Here is a 21,018-nt window from a genome sequence, read left to right on the forward strand (position 1 = left end):
TATTTCGGACTACTCTAATGCTGTTGGGCGCAGCTGGCCTTTATAGTTTCACCGGACGATAGGGGTCAAGTGCAGATGGCGTTCCAAACCAAAGGAAGGACTTATGGAGCGACTAAAGGTCAACTCCCGCCTGACGGATACGACTTTAGTCTGAGGCACCGTTAGGGATTCGAATCCCGGCTCAGTCGTAATTTCGTTCCCTGTTTGAATTGTATGAGGAATGCACAATTTTTGTAACAATTAGTACAAAGTTTTTTCTAAGTATATAATGATTACCGAAATGCTATTTAACTGCAGTACCTACCTTTTAACCAGAAATTAGATAATGTCTACCTACTCTGCAGTCATCAATCAGATTACTTTTGTCATTTTACGGTTAACCCTGTACAGTAAACAAGATAAATAAATAACCTACTATCGTATTGTTGGTAACGTGGATGATGTACCTATATCATCGTAGTTAATTCGCCAGGGGGGGGATTGTTAGTAATGTGGATTGATAACCCCATTGCTAGCAATGTAACATGTCAGGTCGACCTCCACGCGGTTGCCCCTGGAAACCATCGTGTTAAATTCCTGGTGAATTTGTCACGATGGGCTAACTGACCTGACCTCATGCTCATCTTAGCATCCTCCACTGGTGCCCCGCCAGCGTAAACCGTTAGCGCAGGCGAGTGCACCATTCCATTATCATCCACAAAAAAAAAATCGCCAGGGGGGGGGAAGGTGATTGTTAGTGATGTGGATTGATGATGGATATGAATGTATATACGGCACTTACATAAAAAAATAGTTTCGATACTTTTGGTCTGTTTGTTTGTTCTTGCATTTTTTTTAAACGATTTTATCAATTCAACCAGACGTTCACTCGCAGATAGCCAATGTTATAAGGAGTAAAGTAGGTTATTTCTATCTTTTCTTGCTGGGCTACACCTTCATCTCACGATAGGGGGCGAGTGATGGCACTCCATACCCGCGGAAGGACTTATGCAGCGGCCAACCCCCGCCTGAGGGATACGACTTTAGTCTGAGGTGCTAAGTGTTTGAACCTCGGGCTCAGGCCGTCGTAAATGCGAATTGGACGAGGGATCGTTCGGAGGGAGGTGCTAGTATTAATATAAATTTATTTCTCTTTTTACAGAATTGCACAAAAGATTTTTGTGAAACTAATGGATAATGGATTCGTGAGCAAGCAATCAGTTGAGCAGTTACTTTGTGAGAATTGTGATAGGTTCCTCGCCGACAGGTCAGTGGTTCGATGCTAGTTTACGAGTTTAGTATAATGCCAAAACATATTATTGACTTCAAATGAGATGGGATAAAGAAGAATGCGAGTTTTAGTTTTAGATGATATTTTTTTCTAATTCTAATGATATTGGCCGCAGCTGGCCTTTACATCTTGACGGGACTATAAAGGCCTCTTCGCCTTTCGAGGCGGGGAGGGGGACGGGTAATAACTATTCATAAATGCTTATATTAAATTAATTTGAATAAAGATTGTTTCTATTATATTATTGTTGATAAGTAGAATATGCATGTTTGTATCGGTCCGGGTGTTTTCTATGTATCATTACTACATAGTATAAAACAAAGTCGCTGTCGCTGTCTGTCCCTATATACATAGCTTATATCTTTAAAACTACTCAACAGATTTTGAAGCTGTTTTTAATACATAGAGTGATTCAAGGGGAAGGTTTATATGTATAATACGTGCATGATATTGTAGATAAATTCTGATAAATTTAGAGAAGAGAGTGATGTTGTAAATAAACTAATTTTTTTCGCTTCATTGCAAATGCTGGCTGAACACTACGAGATAAAACAAAATAATGTACTACAATATTGTACATCTTAAAAAGGTCAACATAAAGTCTGCGATGGTATATGTCTATCTCTTAAGGATAACCCTCAATAATTATTTTTTATCCTTTACATTTTACTGGAAAAAATCGCTTATTTACAATGTGATTTTAAGCAATACAGCATTAATATTTATCCAATTAAGTACCTTAAATACATTGTCCATTTATATAAATCAATATGGCCCGTTACAGCATGTAATTTAAATGAATATTTCCGAAGATATTACAGATTTAAAATGCAGGACATAGCGGCGGCGCTAAACAAAACGTGTTTGTACTGTCTAATGACAAAAAAGTTGTAATCGTTGTTTATAAGGACATTATGTAGTAGGTAGGTATATTTAGTATCGGCATTGCGAAGCTGGGGCAAGTTGGTAGTTTACAAAATAAATGTATCTAAGTATTTATCTCGTACCCATAACACAAGCTCTGCGTACCGTACGACTAGATGGCGCTGTCTCAATTTATAATTATCCTATACTAATAAGTGTTTTATTTTAGGTTTGTAGAAGGCATATGTCCACATGTTGGCTGTGGATATGAAGACGCGCGCGGTGACCAATGTGACAAGTGTGGTAAACTGATCAATGCGATAGAACTGGTGGAACCTCGATGTAAGGTCTGCGGCCACCGTCCGATCGTGAAGCCCAGCGAGCAGCTGTTCATAGAGTTGGGACAGGTGAGTGTGACCAATGTCATCATCATCATCATCATCATCATCATCATCATCTTTATCATCAGCCCACTGCTGAACATAGGCTATATAACATCTAATTCTATAAAATGTGTATTTATTACAGTTGGAATCGTCTCTCCGGTCGTGGATCAGTACTTCAGAGCACCAGTGGTCCCCACCGGCTAGGGCTGTCACCCGCGCCTGGTTTAGAGAACCGCTGCACGCCAGGGCTGTCACCAGGGACCTCAAGTGGGGAGTGCCAGTGCCTATTGATGGGTTTAGAAATAAGGTGAGACTAGCTTGGATTGTATGTAGCACTTGCAACCCGGCCCCGGCTTTACATGCGCCAAATATTTTAAGTTACCACCCATCAGAAATTAAAATACTATCCTGATCGTCTGAATGAATAGGCACAACCACATTATGGAATCACCTTCCAGCAATGTTATTTCTTAACCGATACGACATTGAAATCTTCAAGAAAAGAGCTTATTCCTTCTTAAAAAGCCGGCAACACACTTGCAGTTGTGTTGGTGTTGCGGGTGCTCTAGAGTGCTCAGAGTGCTCAGAATAAAAACTGACTGTGACTATTCAAAACTGCTTATATTGTAAAGGTTGATTGTTGGGAGGACAAATGGCTCCAGAGTTTGGATATTGACTATCTTTATTAGTATAAATACGCGTTATATATATGATTCATGATGTACTATACACTAGAATATTAAGTTTATTTGATTAAAAATTATTTCTATTCTATTCTTTCTAGGTGTTTTACGTATGGTTCGACGCACCGATTGGATACGTCAGCATCACACAAACTGCAACGAAGGCATACGAGAAATGGTGGAAGAAGGACAAAGATTATGATGTGAGTGTTTTTTATGGATGATAACGGAATGGTGCACCCGTCTGTGCTAACCGTTTACGCTGGCGGGGCACCAGTGGAGGATGATAAAATGAACGTGAGCTCAGGTCAGTTAGCCCATCGTGACCAATCCGGCAAGAATTTATCACGATTGTTTCGAGGGGAACCCCGTGGAGGTCAATCTGACATGGTACATTGCTAGTACTGAGGTCATGAGTCCATATTACCAACAATCCACTTTCCCCTATGATGTGAGTATATCATATTATTGTGACTAGCTGTGCCCGCGACTTCGTCCTCGTGGATTAGTGACTGGAGAGCATTTTAAATTATTTATGCTAATTATTTTACAAATAAGACATGCATGATATCGTTTTAGCTTCAATAATGACGAATTTCGATGCAAAGTTTCATTTTACCTACTCCTTTCCCTATTTTAATTTACCCCCTTAGGGGTTAGATTATACAGAAGATGTATTTTTCAACTACCTAAATAATGTTAGAGTTCACATCAATATTGTAGAAAACATCCGATATTTTAAAAAGATATTAAAAAAAAGTAGTTTGTGTTTAGTACTAATGAAGTACCCAATGTAAAGATTATTATAAATATTGTAAATAGCGCCATCTAGTATTTATAGATCGACCTTCTACACTCTTCGGTCTATAAATATGGAGGTCGGTAGTTGAATAATCCTCTTTGGTTGGGTGAGCCGCGGCATTCAGTCGACGAGCGCAGAGCGTGCCGGTTGTGTTTTGGATACTAAAGTGAATTGTATTAGGAATGGGTTTATCCCGGTCTTAGTTGGGCCTGGGGGGAAGTTGCAAGTAGTGAAGGTGAGTGTTAATGCATTCTAAAAGGGCCTTTTAAACCTACACCCGTGTCACAAGTCACGGGCGCTACTTGGGGTTTCCCTTGCGGTAGCCGGCTTCAAAGCCTAAGTCGTCATCATTAATTAGTGCTTCTTACAATAATAAGTTTCAAACTTCAAGCTTTAATAATAACGATACTTTTATACAAATTTTCGTCACCCCCTTACGGCCCTTTTTTTAACATTAAAATGTAGCCTCAGGGTCTAGATTATCTGGGTATCAATTTTAATTTAAATCGGTTTAGTAGTTTTAGCGTAAAAGCTCAACAGACAGACAGATAAAGTTACTTTCGCATTTATATTATTAATATTAGTTGTAACTTTTTGAACTATGTATGACTGGGGTGGATTAAATGGTTTTTAAGCTATTAGTATTTCATTAATGTAAATTTTATATTGTAGGTGAAGTTGTACCAGTTCATGGCCAAAGACAACGTTCCGTTCCACGCTATTATGTTCCCGGCGACGTGCCTGGGAATCAACGAGGATTACGTGCTCGTCAGTCATCTGTACGCTACAGGTATATATTAATACTAGCTGTGCCCGCGGTTTGACCCGCGTCATATTTATAGCCTATGTGTTATTCTGATGTATAAGCTATATTGTAAAGTTTCATTAAAATCCATTCAGTAGATTTAACGTGAAAGAGTAACAAACATCCATCTATACTCACAAATTTTGGTGTTTATAATAACAGTAAGATAATACGTGAAGTTTTTTACTTTTAAAAAAACTTTGCTTTTTACCAAAATTGCGCGGACGGACAAGTATGCAATTTTGCACACTTATATACATTTTATTTAATTTTACTTATTTGTATTTATGTTATAACTGAGAAGCACTAAATAAATGTTTTTTCTTTCTTCTTTAATACACATTGGTGTAGACACAGTTTTTATACGACACGTTCTTTCACGCGCGATAGAAGGGCGTTAGATTAATGGAGGAAAGTGCACGCGCGCAATATGATTATATTTTGTTTTAATTTTATTTCGATAATATTTCGTTTTTATTTCCCGTAGACGTAATTTTCAAATTGTTTTTGCTCCATAGGCTCATGTTCGCCATTTTTCATCAATAACATTAACAATTTCAGAGTATCTTAATTACGAAGAGGGCAAGTTTTCAAAATCGAGAGGTGTTGGTGTGTTCGGTACAGATGCACAGGTAATTTTATATATATATAGTAACTACCCACCCCGGCTTCGCACGGGTGTACTTATATTATACATATAAACCTGCCTCTTGATTGACTCTATTTATTAAAAAAAACGCTTCAAAATCCGTTGCGTATTTTTAAAGATTTAAGCATACATAGGGACGGACAGACACCGACAGCGACTTTATTTTATACATGTAATGATATCTACACTTTTTTGAAGTTGGTTAATTAATTAGAAACAACAATGTGCCAAATTCAAACTTACACCATTGTGAGTATAAGTCGAGTTACTATGTGTTACTATGATTTCTAACATTTATTTATTATCTATACATATAAATAAAATTGGAGTGTCTGTTTGTAATATTGAAATAACCGTTTTTTACTACATGCATATGAGTATAAATATGGTACATACACTAAAATTTTTTTTTTACAATTTTTGTCTGTCTGTTTATTCCGGCTAATCACTGAAATTGGTGGACCGATTTTGACGGGACTTTTTTTGGCAAGTAGCCGATGTAATAAGGAGTAACTTAAGTATCCTAAGTATTATTTTAGAAAAATAAAGTTAAATTCCACGCGAACGTAGTCGCGGAAACAGCTAGTGTAAAATAAGGTTAAGAAATAGTTATACTCATATAGATATACAACCACCTTTGTGCAGGATACGGGTATACCATCAGACGTGTGGCGGTTCTACCTGGCCAGCGTCAGGCCGGAGACATCCGACTCCAGCTTCAGTTGGGCAGAACTGGGCACCAGGTGAGGGTTTCTTTGTATTTTGTTGAATTTAATTGTATTAAAATGCTAAAATTAATCGATTGAGTGATGTAATAGATTTTTGTCTACCTACATATATATTTATATTGAGGTTGACCTTGTTTTTTTATAACCGCTGTAAGACGGTCCCTCGCTCTTGCTTGGTACAGTGTTAAGAGCGGACACATATTGGTTTCCTAGTATTAAAGTAAAAGATAAATAAACAAGTGACAAACACACAGTATACACAAATTAAAAAATCATTTATTCATGTAGGACATATTAGCCGCTTATGAAGGTAATTTTTTTTATATTATATATTTTTTTCCACCGTCCAGTTATATATAGATCCAATTGAGAAGAACAGCGGCCTGAGCCGAGGTTCGAACCCCTAGCGGTGCCCTCAGACTAAAGTCTTCTCCATCAGACAGGAGTTGGCCTTCAGCCGGTACATTCACAAGAAAAGAATTAAAGTTATTAAGTAATATTTATAAATTAACTAGCAGACCGGGCCGCATGTAGCTGTGGATTAAGTTAAATGATATTGTGATGTAAGCTATCCTATCTTTCAAGTTGGATCAAATTGCACACAATGTGCAAATCAAATTTGCAATCGGTTCAGTAGTTTAGCAGTCCATCGCGGACAAACAACGTGACACGTAATTTTTATATATAAAGATTTTGAACAGAAACAATTCTGAGCTGCTGAACAACCTGGGCAACTTCTGCCACCGCTCACTGAGCTTCTGCGCCAACACCTTCGGAGGCACGGTGCCAGAGATCAAGCCAACGCAAGCGGACTACGAACTAATCGCATTAGTCAACAGGGAGATTGCCGGTGAGTTTATATAGATAGATAAATTGGCGCAGGCAGGTGCACCATTCCATTATCATCCATCAAAAAATATATATTATTTATACATTACATTAATAGTATCACTGTATTTTTGTGGACCATCATATTTATGTGTACATATGTAACCTGTGAATATTGTACAGCATACGTGCAGCACATGGAGAAGGGTCGTCTGCGAGAGGCTCTCAGGAACGTGCTATCTGTCTCCAGACTTGGTAACCAGCACATGCAGTCAGAGCAGCCCTGGGTGCTGCTCAAGGGCTCTGATGATGACAAGTGAGTCATACTCTGGTATTTTTTATTCTTATTATTTTTATTGGTGGTAAGTGTATACTTTTATTTCTTTCGCAGTCTTTGAATTTATAAATTCTTAGGCACCCATTACGATTTGTAATGTGAATCACTGTAGGATATATAAATATACATATATTAAAGTCCGGCCGCTCAGTTTGCGTTTCTGACAGGCACTGTAGGATATTTATATTAAATTCTCTCTTAGTTTGCGATGACAGGTCGGGATCGAATTGGCGATGTAACTTTGAACTGACGTACAATTTACAACAATATTTTAAATATTTTTTATTTGCATTAACAATTAATGATAACAATAAAAATTTAATAATTATTCCAGCTTACAATAATATTTAGAGATAAGATTAAGATGTTATATGTGTCAGGGAGCGTGGTGCGACGGCAATAGGACTGTGCTGTCAACTGGTGGCTTTACTGGCGACCCTCCTGTCGCCATACATGCCTGATACCACGCGCCGTCTCCAGGAACAGCTGAAGCTGGACCCCACCGTCCTCAGGCTGCAACCCAAGTGAGTATACTGTAGAACTATGCATTGACCAGCGTTTGTAAGACATCTGGTGACAAATAGACGACTTGGGTAACGACTATGTATTATAGCTGGTATTGTGTAACTAATTTGATATTGACATTTATAATAAGATTATTTAATTATGAGAATAACATGTAATTGTTTTTTTTATTTCATTTATATTAATTTGGTTAGATCCGCTACTATAAGCATTTGTGAGACCACAAATATTCGGCGAGCAGGCTACGACTTAGACGAATTTATTGAATAAAAAATGTTATGTTTCAATAACATTGATTAAATTAATTCCTATCGAAAAATGTCAACTTTGTTATGTGGCAGTATATATATTCACACAAAATTCCAAAAAATGTAATTCTGAACAATATTTCTTTAAAAGAGCAACACGCAAGTCTCATGCACGTTCTTCTTGTCATGATTATGCGTAAGAACGCAGACTCATCACATGAGTGGTAGACACTACTCATGAGTGGTAGAATAAAATATATGACCATTAAAAATTGCTTATAATATAATATAAAATTTATAACGTAAACGATTGTTCAAGTAAAGAAATATTTAAATTTAAATTGAAAAGATGGTTACTCGAGAAAATGCATTAGTATAAGTTCTATATTATAGTTAAATTGTAAATTAAGTATAAGTAAAAATGAGTGTCTTTATTCGCCAACAAACTGCAAAGCAGTTTGGCGATAATTGTAAAAACAAATTGTATATATGTAATACTTATAAATAAAATTAAAAAAATAATATAAGCACTTTTTAATGGTCATATATTATTATAGTTTATTGGTATATAAATTATTTATATTTGTTGTTTTCTTTTTACAGTAACCCCTCGTTCCTCCAGTACTTGCCAGTCGGCCACACGATCGGTAAACCGGAGCCGTTATTCGTGAAGATCGAGGCGGACCTGCTCGATCGGTTACGTGTCAAGTACGCAGGCACGCAGAGCGAGAGGGCCAATAAGGTAGTTATGAATTTTTCAACACACTCCTAATAGCTTGTGTAAAGGCAATACTTTCGCTGAAAAGGAAACTGATGGAGATATTCAGTGGATGTACAGCAGTAAATATAATTTAATTATAATTCAAAATATCTTTATTTATGTAGGTCTAGTACAGGCTCGTATGATATGTCAAATATACCATCAGTTCGGAATGATTTCGACTCCCTGACGGATCTAGGTAGCCGAGTTTGAAAAAGAGCGAGCCCGATAGATCGCTGAGAGAAAGTCGCTGTCGCTGTCTGTCCCTATGTATGCTTTCTTTAAAACTACGCAACGGATATTGAAGCGGTTTTTTTAATACATAGTGATTCAAGAGGAAGGTTTATGTCTAATACATGTACACCCGGGTAAAGCCGGTACGAGTAGCTAGTGTATAATAAACAAGAAATAGATTCTCTAAGACATCTATTCTCGTAAGTCTACATATTTTTTGTAGACTAACGGAGAATAAATGTAACAGAACAAATATAAATTTTTGACCTCTAAATTTCAAATCATTATTGTTACTGTGCAGGCAAATGGTGAAACTCCAATACTGACAGCATCGGAATTGGAGGCAGCCATTGCGAAACAGGTAATTATGGTTTTTTTTTACCGCGTAAGTTGTCGATTCCTATTTTTGCACGATTCAATCATTTATTAGTATAGGTATATTGTATTGGGGTATTTTCTACGTATATTATAATACCCTGGACAATTCATTTAGTCCCAAGCTAAGCTAAATAGAGCTTGTGTTATTACGATACTATACATACTAATACATATACTTATGTATATTTTTTTGTAAATACATACATATATATATATATATATATATATATATGTATATATATATATATATATATATATAATATGGGGAATGGGACTGTTAGTAATGTGGACTCTTGACCCCATTGACCTCCACGCAGTACCCCCTGGAAACCATCGTGATAACTTCCTGAACTTAAAATAAAATTAAGTAATTATCGGTTATCAAGTGCCCATAACATAAGCTCCGTTTAGCTTGAAACTAGATGGCGTTGTGTGAATTAATAATTTGTGACATGGATTATTATTAATTTTTATAATTTAAACAGGGTGAAGTGGTAAGAAAGCTGAAAGAAACGACAAAGGATAAGTCAGTGTGGCAACCGGAGGTGAACAAACTGCTGGAATTGAAGAAACAGTTGGTCGCGGTGACAGCAAAGCAACCAACCAACCAACAGATCAACGGCCCCAGTGATGTGGCCAGCCTAGAGAAGGCCATTGCAGAACAGGTTCGTTATTATTATCATTACATAGTATAAAACAAAGTCGCGGTCGCTGTCTGTCCGTCCCTGGCAACTGATATAAAGACTTAGATGTATATTTTTTTGTAAATAAATACATATTATACATAGGAAACACCCAGACCGATACAAACAATCATATTCATGAATACAAATGTTTGTACCGTGCGAGGAATCAAACCCACGACCATCGGAGAGTAAAGCGGTGTGCTAAACCACTAGACTACCGAGGCTGTCTGATAGAATAGAGTTCGATCAAAAGAGATGTAGCTATATTTTTTCACCAGATTTTTTTTTTAATTCAATTTTTGATGTAAATTCTTTACTTAAATACTTTAATAAGAATTTAAAACCTGTTAATTTGAAATTACAAACAGACACTTCAATTTCATTTATTTGCATAGATACGACGAAAATAAGATTTTTTTCCTTTTTTTCCTCAGGGTGATAAAGTAAGGAAATTAAAGGCGTCGACCAAAGACAAAGCAGTATGGCAACCGGAAGTCAACACACTACTTGATTTGAAGAAACAACTCGCTGCGTTACAAATCAACAAATAAATATGTATTATAATGATATAATATGTATTAATGAAATAGCAGTTACATATGTGCGTACGTACTGTATTTTGGCGACGCAGGACTATCACAGTCACGTTATAACGTGATGGCTGTGATGCTGTTCATGTATACACGCAATGGTCACCATTTACCGTCAGGTTGTACCGTTAGCATGTTTGCCGTTATAATTACAACAAAATATGTCGATTTGTATGTTTTGTAGTTACCAATGGTCCTTTATTATGTAAGTTACTATTAAAATATGGAATACTAGACACTTTACCCGGCTTTGTATGAGCGCAATTACAACTGGGATTTGAAAACAAAATACAGGTAAAGTTAATTTGTGATAAAGCTTGCTGTAAATGAAAGAAAATATATCGGAAACTATAAAAGTAAAATGTGGTAAGATCCCATGTTTTACTAATTATACATATAAAAGAAAAAATTTAATCGGTGAAGTATTTTTGAGTTTATCGATTATAAATGTGAAAAAGTCAAATTTGGAAATGTAAAGTTGAGATTTAGGATTTAGGAAAATACATACTGTTTGTATTAATTTTTCTGTTTATGTATTTATTAAAATAAAAAAAAAGTTTATCAGAATTTAAACACAAAGTAATATTAGAATCGGTGTAGCCGTTTTATAAGGATTGGATTGACATATACACGGACAGAAAAGATAGAATTTGCCACTATCGTAGTATAAAATAAAAATTTATAATTATTAAGTAACTACTAACGGTATTGTTTTTATAAACAACACCTTAGTTAGTTCTTAGTTCCCGAGGTAAAAACACTTACAGCCGAAGGGCGCAAAAAAATATCTTTTTTTTATATAAAAATTACGTGTCACGTTGTTGATCCGCGATGAACTCCTAAACTACTGAACCGATTGCAAATTTGATATGCATATTGTGTGCAATTTGATCCAACTTGAAAGATAGAATATCGTACATCTCAATTTATAGTCGCAATATTATTTTATTCAAGAACCTTAGCCACAGCAACGCGTTGCCGGGTCTGCTAATAAACTTATAAATTTAATTTTAATTACAAGTTAATAAATAAAAATAAAAGTTATTAGATCCTCGAATGTTTGTTTGGACCCGTATTTTTTTTATTAAATTAGTTTTATCAATTTATTTATTGTGCTTTATAGTATTATTCTAGATCGCTAACTATTGTTTCTTAGTTATAATAATGTCGAAAGCATTTATTTGTAAAATCTCGACATTGAATGTCGAATAAGACATTGATTTATATATGTGGGTTAATTTTTTATGTTTATTCCACGAAAGTTATTTGTTGGGTTTTAAAAAAGAGATCCTTAGTTGTTGGTTTGATACTAATTTTTATTTCTTTTATGTTATGATTTTATTATTATTTCATATGTATTTTAGTCTAAAAGATATTTGTAAGGACCATATAACCAAATTTTTTATAATTCAGGCTATATGCCCAAATACCATAGATACACAGAAAAAACCTTATAGATTAACATACATATGAAATAATCGTATAATATAAATCGTCTGTGGTCACGGCACTGATGACGGTAATCTGCCACGGTAGCGCCGATACACCACACCCTTCAGCCAGCAGTCCTCCTTCAAGAAGGTGGGCAGCATGTTGAACCAGGCCACTAGGCCTCACAGAGAAGCAATAAATGAAAAGTATAAAATAATATATATGTATAATGAGCCCTGTTGGGAAATATACAAACCTATGCAATTATTCAATTGTGGGTTCGATCCAGTGATTTATTCATATATATTCTCTTAAACAATATTTTTATTATATTAAAAATAAGTTGTCAAGCTGCCTTCAACACTAAGTATTGTATTGGAATTGCTTTCGTGGAATGAAGTCTTAAGTTATTTTTATTTTTTATTCAGAATGGTAATTTTTTAAGTGAAAATTGTCCTATTACTGAATTAAGTCACAAGATGTACAATTGTGAAGTGTAAAACTTATTATATTATTGTACAGGTTTAGTTGTAAATGTATAAGCAGAAAGGCATGAAAGTAAAGCAAATTGAACTTTGTAATATTTTTTTACATATTTTTCAAGCAAAATGACGGCCCATAAGATGTTTATAAGCGGAAACTAGGTAAGAAGCTCAAACGAAACAGGTATTACCCAATGGGTTAGAATGCGCACTGAGAACTACTATTTAGTCCAATGCTAAGAGGCATCACTGGAGCAAGACAAACTAAAGCTTCAAGCTTATTTCTTTCTATGTTCTTTATGTAATAATTATTATTTTCAATATAATTGTTATTCTAAAATGTTTATAAAATGACAATACTATCAAACATACAATCTCCACCGTTTGATCCCCCATTCAAACGGGAATCGATTACAACGGCCTGACTGAGGTTCGAATCCCACGCGGTGCCCTCAGACTAAAGTCGTATCAGTCAGGCGGGAGTTGGCCTTCAGCCGCTCCATAAGTCCAACCTTTGGTTTGGAGTGCCATCTGCACTCGCACCCTATTGGTCGGTGAAGCTGAAAAGGCCAGCTGCGACCAACAGTATTAAAGTAGTCCGAATAAGTTTTTTTTGTAAAACACGTGATCAATGTAGATTTCCTTTTTTTTTTTTAGTAAAAATGGTCCAGTTTCATTAGTATACTACGTGGCCATTTGGCTTTGTATACCCTTTACAACTAACCCTGTACATGTAAGGTGCTGAATTTCACGTCGCCTTTTTATTATTAGTTATTTTGTTGTACGGTCTGTCTGTAACTGCTATTTCGTCACGTGTAATTATTAAGTATAGATAGGTATATTTATTTCCCAAAGCTTGTGATTGCAATATTTTATGTTTAAAATTAAACGAACATTAAATGTCCTTATTAAATGATATTTTGTATTATTATAATAGAAATAACAATAACAATAATAATAATAAAATAAATGATTCTTCCATTTAAAAGATCTTCACCAACATCATTTCTGTTATGCTACGTTTACATTCTGCCGCTTCCCCTGCCATTCGCGCTGCCGGAAATATTGCCGGGCGACAACTGAGCGAGAAGGCTGAATATAAGAACACGCTGCCAGTCCTTTTGACTCGCGCACAAAAAAACCGACAATCAAGGGAGCGCCGGACAGCGCGATTGACAGCGCCAATGGCATGGCAAGTGTTTCCACTCTCGCGCTGCTCACTACCCTGCCCACTTGGGCCGAGTGTAAATTGGGCATTATGCTTGTCATTGTATATTTAAAAAATATCTAAAATATATTTATAAAAAATAATAATAATATTTATTACAGCCATCAGAAAGGAGAGGTTATAAAGAATATGCAGGAAATGACACAAAATTATGAATTTATTGACAAAAATATTTGAATTCGTTGACAATTTTTATAGCTTAATATAATAACTCGGGACAATTTATACAGCGCCATCTAGTCCCAAACTACAAAGCTAAACTTAGTAATATAATACATAAGAGTTTTACAAATGAGGTCGTGGGTTCGCATCTCTGCGCAATGCAAACATTTGTATCGTAATACAATTATATGTATGTATATATATTGCTTGATATTTTATAGCATAGGGGACAAGCTTGTGGCTCACCTGATGGTAAGTGATTATCGCCGCCCATGAGCACCTGCAACACCAGTGGGCTAATTATGTAACACGATATGAAATTGTTTCTGTTAAAGTTATGATGCAATATGAAATCATTTCAATTTAAAAAATGCGATCAAGTAAGGTCGAATGACCGCAACATAAATCATTTCTATCGATAAAACACTACTATGAAGTTGCAGCGGAATATTGTTAATCCGACCAATTTAAAAAGTCAGTACATTAGATAGCTTATACCTTTAGAGGGATACATTTTAATTTATCGGGTTGTTACACTAGTTGGTTGATTTGAAACAATTTTTATTGCGTTCAAAAATTACAAAATATGCTGCAGCGTTCACTTGTTCTTTTATTTTAATTTTATTAATAGACATTTAATAAAATAAAATAAAGAAAGTCTATTCTATTCTAATGAAAAAATAAGGTTAATAATTTTGAATATAAAAGCATATTTTATACAAACTATTTATAATCATTAATAATATTAATCTAACCTACAAATTAAATTTTCTTTTCTGCTATAGATACCTAGGTAAGTACGTAGGTATCCATATAAATTTAAAATGATATGGGCACATCTTTTTAAATCTGTACATAATTGTAAAAACTCTAAACAAATAAATTTATTTACTTTAAACAAATCACAGAGCATCATAAACGTAGAGCACCGTATTCATTGAAATAGTTTTTTAATTATATTAATATCATAATCAACCCTAATTTTATATTAAACATTTACTCTAGTTAATACAACATTCTATGTGATTTGGGACGAAAATAAAATATCGAATTGGCAACACTGATGTCGTGTTGTGAGTCGTGACAATTTTCCCATTTTAATAAATTTAAAACCTTTTCACGACTTTCTACGTAATATTTAATATAATAAAAATATATGTAATACTGAAAATTACCAAAACAAGATAAATAATGCTGCTAATGCTGATATTTTAAAGATTGTAACCAAAAGAAACACCTTCTAAATTGTTTCTCATAATATAAAAACCGTTTCAAATCCACGCTGTCATTTCGGCAAAATAGCGATTACGTGACGTTACAACGAGGTTACTAAATCGACATTCGATAGAAATAATTTTTATCGATATGTAAAGTTGCGTTTACGTTGCAATGCTAGTTGACAGCGTCAAATGGCGTCTATATGATCGCATTATTGACAGATGACGTCATTTTCACTACGTTACATACGAAAATCGTTGCGTACGAAGTTACATAATTAGCCCACAGGGGAATTGCAAGTGCGTTGACGACCTATATGATTTATACAAACAGACGATCTGCTCATAGTTCAGGATTAGATGGCACTATGTATTTAAAGGTTAAATAACAAGTTCTGGTTCTGGTTCAACCGCGGTTTCAGCCACAAATGATACAGAACATAGATTATAAATATATACAGAGATTGATGCGCAAATAACATCAATTTTAATTTCATACTGACATCTGATTCGCAAGTGTGAGTTCGCAACTGCAACTGTGATATCCATCAGTCCATAACTTCATACTAACATCCTGGTATCCAAATTTCATAGATGCCGCGACAGAGTATACCGTAAAACAAAGGTTTATTTCGTATTATTTAAGAAAATAATGTTTCAAAATAAAATTTCATTTCATTTCAAATGCGAATTCATAGCTTCCAACAGCCACTAACGACTGTCATTAAGAATTACTAAACTGCCACATCCTGTAGTGTCCACAAATTCATTTTTTTTCCTTATATAAACACAGGGTGTTCATTTTATATCCATTAAGAAAAATCTGTTTTAAATTAGAATTCTTAGCTTCCAAATCCACTAATGACTGTCATGAAGAATTATGAAACTGCCACATCCTGTAGCGTCCACAAATTCATTTCTTTCTCCTTATTATGTACCTTAAGGTGAGCTTTCAAACTGGACGCCTTCCTGTAGGCCTGTCCACAAGTGTTACATACATACGGCCTCTCGCCAGTATGACACCGTATATGACTGATAAGGTCATTCCTTTGAGCGAATGCTTTTTCACAATGCGAGCATTGGTACGGCTTTTCTCCAGTGTGTGTTCTTCTATGATTCGTCAATGTACTTGAAGCTTTGAACCTCATCGGGCAGAACTCGCAGGAGTATGGACGTTCCCCGGTATGTATGCGGCGGTGCTTGACTAAGGAGCTGGAGGTGGTGAAGCCGTTCCCACAGTCATCGCACACGAATGGGTGTGCGCCGCTGTGCTTCCTCTTGTGTGCTTGTAATTCGCCTTTAGTCACGAAACTGTAAAAATTAACATGATATTAAAATAGATCTCTTCAGGGAGATCTTTTTTGTAAATGATAATGGAATGATGCATCCGCTTGCGCGGTTTACGCGGGGCATTAGTGGAGGATGATAGGAGACAAGTCAGTTAGTTCATCGTGACAAATTCATCAGAAATTTATCAGGATAGTTCCCAGGGGGAGCTTTGAGGTCAACCTGACATGGTACATTGCCAGCAATGGGGTTATAAATCCACATTAACAATCAACAATCACATTTCCCTACAGGAGATATATTACTATCTGACTTTGCAAACATTGTTTTGCTTTATAAAAAAAAATGCTATTAAAAGTAAGGGTTGATGGTAGAAGGGTGAAAATTTAGGGCTGTATGTATTTTTTAATGCTAAATCATAATAAAAAAAAAAAAAGAAAATATTGTCCAAAAAAATAAATCAAAATGTTAGGGCTATAGTAGCTGATTCTCAGACCTACTGAATATGTATATAAAATATCATAAAAATCAGTCAAGACATTTCAGAGGAATATGGTAACTAACATTGTGACACGAGAATTTTACACATTATATAATATAGATTAGAAGCGGGAGGAACAATATACATGATTGAAAAATGATGTGTCAACTGCTCTAATTGATCCATGTCCAGTTCAAACTAGTGATCTTACCATTAAAATTCACTGCCTGAACTACACCCTACAACTGAAACAGCATACAAAGTCAGCCACTTTGTACCTTGTCCAATCTGCATCTGGTATATATCAAATATTTGTAATTTAGAATTACCTTCTTTCACAATCGTCACATTTAAATGGCTTGTGCCCCTGATGCCTCCTCACATGTTGTTGCAAATTATTGTTCTGGCTAAATCCCCGGCCACATATTGAACACAGGAACGGCTTCTCACCGGTATGTGTGCGTATATGATCCGTTAGAGTAGACTGCATAAAAAACAACTTATTACAAATCTTACACTGATATTTCTTCTCTGTTTTATGACTTTCCAAGTGCAACTCTAAACTTTCTTTAGTTGTAAAATTGTTATTACAAAATGTGCATGTAATTCCTTGTTCACATGTGTGTACAGCTAATATATGATTGTCTAAATGAGCCTGATGCCTAAATTCCCGTTTACAAGTTATACAAGTGAATAGAACACCATCTTTCACTTGGTGTTGCCGCAAATGGTTGGATAGCGATGATTTCCTCGAAAACTTTCGGTTGCACATTGAACATTGGTACTGCAGTTCATCATTTTGATTATTGGAATGCACCTTCCTGTGCAGTCTCCACTCGACTACACTATCAAATTTTATGTCGCACCTGAGGCACTTGTGTACTTTTTTGTTGTTAGAAACCAGTTTATCCAGTATTTTGTTTTTATTCTCTGTTTTCACATCTTCAACTTCATGTTTCTCTGCTGAATCGAAAGTGTCATCGAAGTCGTTTGAGTCACCATCGTGCGAGTCAATATCCTTTTTGAATTCTTGTTTTATCGCAACTTTTTTGTCAAACTCTACTGAAACAGTTTTCAGAACAGTTCTGCGTTCAGGACATTGATTTAAACTTAATTTATTTTTACTTTCCCCCTCATTTATTGTTACATTTGAATGCAATGGCTGCTGCACCACTATGTCGAAGGTTTCTATTGGTATTTCTTCTTTAATTACTGCATTTTGAAGTGTTAGAGTCTTGTCTAATTCGTATTTGTAGGAATTAAAAATGTCATTCAAAATATTCTCGGATTCAATGCAGCGACGTTTAAAATCGTCGGCTTTAAATAAATTGTCTTTGCAATCATTACATAGCTGCTTGGGAAGTTTATTACACATTCTAATGTTAATATTGGATACGAAATTTAGCACCTCCACTATCGTACGATCACTGTCTCCTAATTTAATCAATAAAGAGGTCATGTTTGAAGATTCAGTTAAACAGACCCTGCAGATATTCATAGTACACGGTTTTATCTTGTTCGCCATCACTTTTTATGTATAAATTAAACAGTATCTAATGTTGCATCTAAAAGGACAAGATATTCAATAATGCTTTCATTTCTTTACAATTTCTAGGGATGTTAAAAAATAATCGATTATTATTTCCTTATAATCGATTGTCATTAATTGATTTTTAATAAATCGATTATATAAATTATACATTTTAATCGATTTTAATAAACAGCGTTTTCACTTTTTAGTTTCATTTTATTTTAATATTACTTTTACGTAAAACGAGATTGAAAATTAGTGTCAATAATTATTTTTGGTCTTTTGATTGTTTAAGCTTAAAGATTAACGCAAAATTTGTTTTATATTTTAGTTTTTGAGGCTACAACGTAGTTGTTTAGTTTTTTAATTATCCTTTTCAGTATTTCTTTTTTAAAACTAGTCGAATGTAAAATAGTACTGGACATTTATAGCAATTTTTTTTATTTAATTTAGATTTTAGTTTTGAGGTTGCCATTTTGCTGAGATGCTTATCGTTTCATTTTTATTATAATAAAACGTTTAATGATACTAAAAATTTGTATAAATAACGTTATTTCGTTTCCTTATTCCTTACATTGAAAGATGAAAGTACCATTAGCTTCGATTTTTAGTTTTGAATTGATTATTTCTTTATTTATATCCTTTTATTTGATTTTTAATGCAATACATTGTTAATATGATTATCTTAGGAGTATTATTGGAATATGAAAAGCATGTACATTTCTACGCAAAAAACGATTACTCATTGAAGTAAAATCGATTAATCGATTATTTTCCATTAATTTACATCACTAAAAATTTCTCGTGAGTGTTGCTAATATATTCAACTGTATCCCTAAGTTTAAAAAAGGCAAAAAGGAACAACAATCCCCCTCAATACAGAATGTCTGTATTCTTAGTGAGTGCTCACTTCCAAAAAAATATGTTACTTTTGTAGAATTTTACTTTCGTAAAGTTTTACTTACCACTCTGTAGTCCTTAGCTTTTTTTTAGTTCTTATGAGAAACGCTTAACGTTTTTGTTAGTTTCCAAATTTTACTCCTATTTCTGATCATGCATTTTTAGTTGAGTTGAATATTCATTTACCCCAAATTAAATATTTTGTCATTATCGCCATAAAATTCTCCCGAATTTAGGGGAAAATACCAATCTGGTATGTAAATACCGAAGTTCCATTGACATTTTCTGAATTATGAAATTGAGATCAAGCAGCGTATTTGATGCCATACTATTTTTAAAAGGCAAAGGAAATTAACAGTACAGCTATGTTGAATATTTAATTCTTATGAAAAAATATTAAATTTAATAGCATTGCGTATAGACGATTAATACAAGGTCATATATAAAAAGCAATACTAGTAATGGGGTGATATGCGTTGACTGTAGATATACAGATTTTATTATTAAAATAATAACCCAGGACAATTCACATAGCGCCATCTAGTTCCAAACGAAGGAGAGCTTGTGTTATGGGTATTTAGTACCCATAACACAAGCTCTCCTTCGTTTGGACTGATATAAATACTTAATAACATTTTTTTTGTAAATACTTATTCCTGGAAAACATCCAGATTCCAGACCGATACAAATAATCATACTCATTAATAAAAATTGTGGTGAAATTCCATCGTACTTTCTAGAAATGTGTCAACTCGAGTTGCGGTGAATTCGAATTAATTCGAGTTGAATTCTTACAACTCGAGTTGGAAGTATTCAACTGGTAAATGAACGAATCAAGTGAGAGCGAGAGCATGATTCTGTCGTCGAACCGACAATGACATGAAATTTTCCGATCATTTCATATCATACAATTTTCACTCGTCACAAATGTTTCAATATTGATTTGAGGTCATAATTTTTTTTCGCATATTCGTCCGGTTAAATTTTCCTTAAAATGATTATGCGTTCCATAAGTCCTTCCGCGGCTTTGAAGTGCCATTTCTACTCGCCCCCTATGGTTCAGTGAAGCTTTCAAATTAGCTAGCTGCGGCAAAAATATTAGATTTGTTCGAAAAATAAAAAATAAACTGTTTATTCCAGGTAACTCGAGTTAACTCGAGACCTGAATTTCAACTCGAGTCAACTCGAGTTATGTTTATTAAGAGTTAGCATATCTCTAGTACTTTCCATTGAAAAATAATATATAAAATTTTGTTTATCCTACTAATGTTTTTATCGTGCGAGGAATAGAACCCATAGACTAACAGGACTTTCGATAATAGGGTGGTTTGTTAAACCGTTAGGCCACAAAGCCCGTTAATTGCAGCTTAGGCCGGTCGGGATACGAACTGGAATAAAATATATCGGAACAGAAAATAAATTCTTTATTTAATTTCAATAATATCCAATTTAATTAGATTAACTTAAGTGATCCAAATAAAAATTAATACATACATATTTAATTACATTACATATTGCAGTAGTTA

At 34.6% G+C, this 21,018-nt stretch overlaps 2 protein-coding genes across 3 annotated transcripts in view; one reads left to right on the forward strand and one right to left on the reverse strand.

Annotated features, from left to right (window-relative positions):
* LOC131855358 (methionine--tRNA ligase, cytoplasmic) overlaps positions 1 to 10,738 on the forward strand; it is a 29,294-nt gene extending 18,556 nt beyond the window's left edge. For both annotated transcript variants that reach the window (XM_059206615.1, XM_059206616.1), the window contains exons 10-23: positions 1,142 to 1,246; positions 2,364 to 2,541; positions 2,663 to 2,827; positions 3,305 to 3,406; positions 4,678 to 4,795; positions 5,372 to 5,442; positions 6,105 to 6,202; positions 6,889 to 7,037; positions 7,199 to 7,331; positions 7,733 to 7,876; positions 8,729 to 8,867; positions 9,421 to 9,480; positions 9,983 to 10,162; positions 10,618 to 10,738. In XM_059206615.1, the coding sequence (XP_059062598.1) occupies positions 1,142 to 1,246; positions 2,364 to 2,541; positions 2,663 to 2,827; positions 3,305 to 3,406; positions 4,678 to 4,795; positions 5,372 to 5,442; positions 6,105 to 6,202; positions 6,889 to 7,037; positions 7,199 to 7,331; positions 7,733 to 7,876; positions 8,729 to 8,867; positions 9,421 to 9,480; positions 9,983 to 10,162; positions 10,618 to 10,734 (1,759 nt within the window). In that variant the 3' untranslated portion in view covers positions 10,735 to 10,738. The remainder of the gene's footprint in view (positions 1 to 1,141; positions 1,247 to 2,363; positions 2,542 to 2,662; positions 2,828 to 3,304; positions 3,407 to 4,677; positions 4,796 to 5,371; positions 5,443 to 6,104; positions 6,203 to 6,888; positions 7,038 to 7,198; positions 7,332 to 7,732; positions 7,877 to 8,728; positions 8,868 to 9,420; positions 9,481 to 9,982; positions 10,163 to 10,617) is intronic.
* A 4,944-nt stretch (positions 10,739 to 15,682) lies between these two features.
* Positions 15,683 to 18,645, reverse strand: LOC131855359 (zinc finger protein OZF-like). The gene is made up of 2 exons (XM_059206617.1): positions 17,391 to 18,645; positions 15,683 to 16,604 (listed from the first exon to the last, which is right to left on the reverse strand). Exons 1-2 carry the CDS (start codon positions 18,584 to 18,586, stop codon positions 16,172 to 16,174), a joined length of 1,629 nt encoding a protein of 542 aa, XP_059062600.1. The 5' UTR covers positions 18,587 to 18,645; the 3' UTR covers positions 15,683 to 16,171.
* Between the last annotated feature and the right edge of the window lie 2,373 nt (positions 18,646 to 21,018).

Source organism: Achroia grisella, unplaced genomic scaffold (genome assembly GCF_030625045.1).
Source record: "Achroia grisella isolate CSIRO2021 unplaced genomic scaffold, CSIRO_AGI_Agris_v1 utg1360, whole genome shotgun sequence".
Classification (NCBI taxonomy): Eukaryota; Metazoa; Arthropoda; class Insecta; order Lepidoptera; family Pyralidae; genus Achroia; species Achroia grisella.

Excerpts from the sequence above, each read along its gene's own strand:
- LOC131855359 (XM_059206617.1), bottom strand. The coding sequence starts at position 18,586 with ATGGCGAACAAGATAAAACCGTGTACTATGAATATCTGCAGGGTCTGT. Across the intron at positions 16,605-17,390 it reads TGTGACGATTGTGAAAGAAG|TTTCGTGACTAAAGGCGAAT; the intron begins GTAATTCTAAAT and ends TAATTTTTACAG.